At 43.9% G+C, this 2773-nt stretch overlaps 2 protein-coding genes across 2 annotated transcripts; both read right to left on the bottom strand.

Annotated features, from left to right (window-relative positions):
* Position 1: 1 nt before the first annotated feature.
* Positions 2 to 940, bottom strand: TM35_001081010 (uncharacterized protein; the record flags this gene model as incomplete). Its single annotated transcript, XM_029031679.1, has 1 exon — positions 2 to 940. A coding segment is annotated over one exon (939 nt), but the record flags the coding sequence as incomplete, so codon positions are not given.
* An 847-nt stretch (positions 941 to 1787) lies between these two features.
* On the bottom strand, positions 1788 to 2723 carry TM35_001081000 (putative titin; the record flags this gene model as incomplete). The annotated part of the gene is made up of 1 exon (XM_029031678.1): positions 1788 to 2723. The coding sequence occupies one exon, from the start codon at positions 2721 to 2723 to the stop codon at positions 1788 to 1790; it is 936 nt and encodes a 311-aa protein (XP_028877019.1).
* Positions 2724 to 2773: the final 50 nt, after the last annotated feature.

The raw sequence follows: 2773 nt of genomic DNA, 5'->3' as shown, positions 1-2773 counted from the left end.
AGGCCAGTGTAACCACAATCAGTAGTGGTACACGCACCCACACAGAACTGCTGATACTGCTGCTGCTGTCTGCATCACCCTTCTTGTTGTTTGTGAGTTCAGGAGGAAGTGTTGTTGTTGTTGTTGTAGTGGTGGTGGTGGTTGAGTCCTCATTATTACTGGATGCATTGGGAGAGTTAGAGTTTATGGTTTCTGTGTTAGTGGCATCACCCGTACCGCCGTGTGGGTGAGAGTCCTGTGTGGTGGGCTTCTGTTCCTGTGGAGAATGGTTACCCTGAGTCTCAGAATCACCGGTACTGGGCTGATTAGAAGAAGGGGATTGTGATTTATCTTGATTTCCCTCATTCTGTCCACCATTGTTGTTTTCTGTTCCATCTTCTTGAACAGTAACTCTCTGGTCACTGTTATCCTGGGCTTGGCCACCACCACTTGCCTGATCTACAGGACGTGGTGCAGGTGGGACATCTTCTGAAGTTACAGTCGGGGGTGAAGTGAGTTCAGAATCAGACAGTTGTGCGTGATTACCCGGTCTTTGTGCTTCTTCATGATCACTGCCTGCCACCACTTTTACTTCTTGACGTCTAGTAGTCCCTTTTTTCACGTTCATTTCTTGCTCCTCCTCCACCTTGTGGCCCTGCAAATCCACGTTTTGCCCTTTCTGCTCCTTTTGAAGAATACTACCGCCACCACCAGGTACACTTACGACATGATCATTATCATGGCCTTTTGGGGCTTCCAATCCTGGCTTTGCCTCCGCAGCACCACGAGCAAGAGCCTGACCCGCAGCACCGAGAACTCTACCAGGACCTTCACCAAGAGCAGCAGGCTCTTCAGGACCACGTTCTCTGGGATCAGCCCGTTCTGATGGCTCCACACCAGCCACGGCACCCACAGAAGCAACGCTCAGCACAAAGAGAAGAAAAAAAAGCACACGATTCATCGTCACCACCTCAAGATCTGTTTTTCCTGTTTTAGGTCACTTAACTACAGAAAAAAAAGAAAAAATAAAATAAAAACAAGCACCCAATACTAAAGAGACAGAGAGGCACAAACCATGAAGACCATAAAATAAGTATAAGTCACACAAAACAGCGACACAAGCGTAAAACTAAAAGAGTTCAATAAACGCTCACCACAAACACAGTGATGAAACAAACGCAAGAAAAAAATGTAATTAAGATCAAGACTAACGGATACACCAAACACATAAATAACACAGATCATTCGGGATGTTTGAGGTAATACGCAATTATGAATTTAAAGGTGTATCAGTTATTCTTATTTTTTTCTGCAGAAAAAAAATCACCAAAATACAACAAAAGGCACACACAATCCCAGCAAATAAAAAGCAAAGGAAAAGATATTAACCATTAGCCCATCGTACCCAGTAAACACAGAAATATACACCAACTATGGGTGTAAGTCTATATATGTGTATATATACGCAATGATAAATATAAATTCATCTGTTATTATTATTTCCTTTCTTCCCACTGCAAAAAACAGTTCATCATCATCATTATCATCGCAGTGCAAGCCCAGGTGCACACAGAGAGAGTCTCCAAGAACACACACACACACAATGGAGTAGTAGCAATAATAATTATTATAGGATAAACACAGAGAGCAAAAACACACAAAACACATTAACATTAGAAAACAAAAAAAAAGAAGAATAAAACTCCCAACAAGTGGAAGATGAGTTAGACTGTAGAGATACATGCAAAAGAAAAAAGAAAAAGAAAACAAAGGATGACCTGAGTCACACCACACCACCACCTTTACAATCAGCACACAAGAATACAGGCCAGTGTAACCACAATCAGTAGTGGTACACGCACCCACACAGAACTGCTGATACTGCTGCTGCTGTCTGCATCACCCTTCTTGTTGTTTGTAAGTTCAGGAGGAAGTGTTGTTGTTGTTGTTGTTGTTGTTGTTGTTGTTGTGGTGGTGGTGGTGGTGGTGGTATCTGTATTATCTGTAGCACCTTCTTGGGTATTTGTTGATTCACTCTCTGCAGGTTTACTGCCATTCTCAGTCGTTGTAGCATCATTTCCAGCAGCAGTTTCTCCGTCACTCCCTGTGGCCGAATTGTTGGAAGAAGGAGAAGATTGTGCTGCTTTATTTTCGTGGGTAGCAACACTTTCATCTGCTGCATTGTTGCCGCCCCCTTCAGTTTGAACTTCACGTGCAGGATCAGCCTCAGTGAGATCCGTTCTAGGTTCAGTAGATTTGGCAGGTGTTTGATTAGAAGCAGTACCAGAAGCACCAGCAGAACCATCTTGACCTGGACGACCATCCTCTTCACGAGGACCAGATGGAACAGAAACTTTTTCTTGATGAAGAGCATCCTGAATGCTTTCCTCAGCTACAGACGCTTTAGGAACCTCAGGTACCTTAGCCGGAGGAACTTCAGGTTTTTTAGCAGGAGGAGGCGGTACTTCTTTCTCAGGAACAACTTCTTTTGGTGCTTCAGGTACTGTAACAGGAGGAGCTTCGGCCTCTTCCGGACATTGCTGAGTATCTTCAGAAAGATTAGTACCATTAGTGCAATTCTTAGCAACAGGAGTACCTTGAAGAAGAATCTTTGTCTCACTCTCCGTATCAGGGACTTGGTCGGAAAGATCGGCGGCAGGCACTTCTTCAGCGAGGACGTGCACACACGCACATGAGAGCAGGAGAGCGAGGATACACAGCACGTAGCGCATCATTATTACCATTACAATACTTCTTGTAGTAGTCTTACTTCAATCATTTACACACAAGAAAA

The sequence above is a fragment of the Trypanosoma theileri genome (assembly GCF_002087225.1).
Source record: "Trypanosoma theileri isolate Edinburgh chromosome Unknown TM35_Tth_108_V1, whole genome shotgun sequence".
NCBI classification, from domain to species: domain Eukaryota; phylum Euglenozoa; class Kinetoplastea; order Trypanosomatida; family Trypanosomatidae; genus Trypanosoma; species Trypanosoma theileri.
The sequence above is the reverse complement of the archived record's forward strand: the minus strand, read 5'-3'. Positions and strand labels throughout refer to the sequence as shown.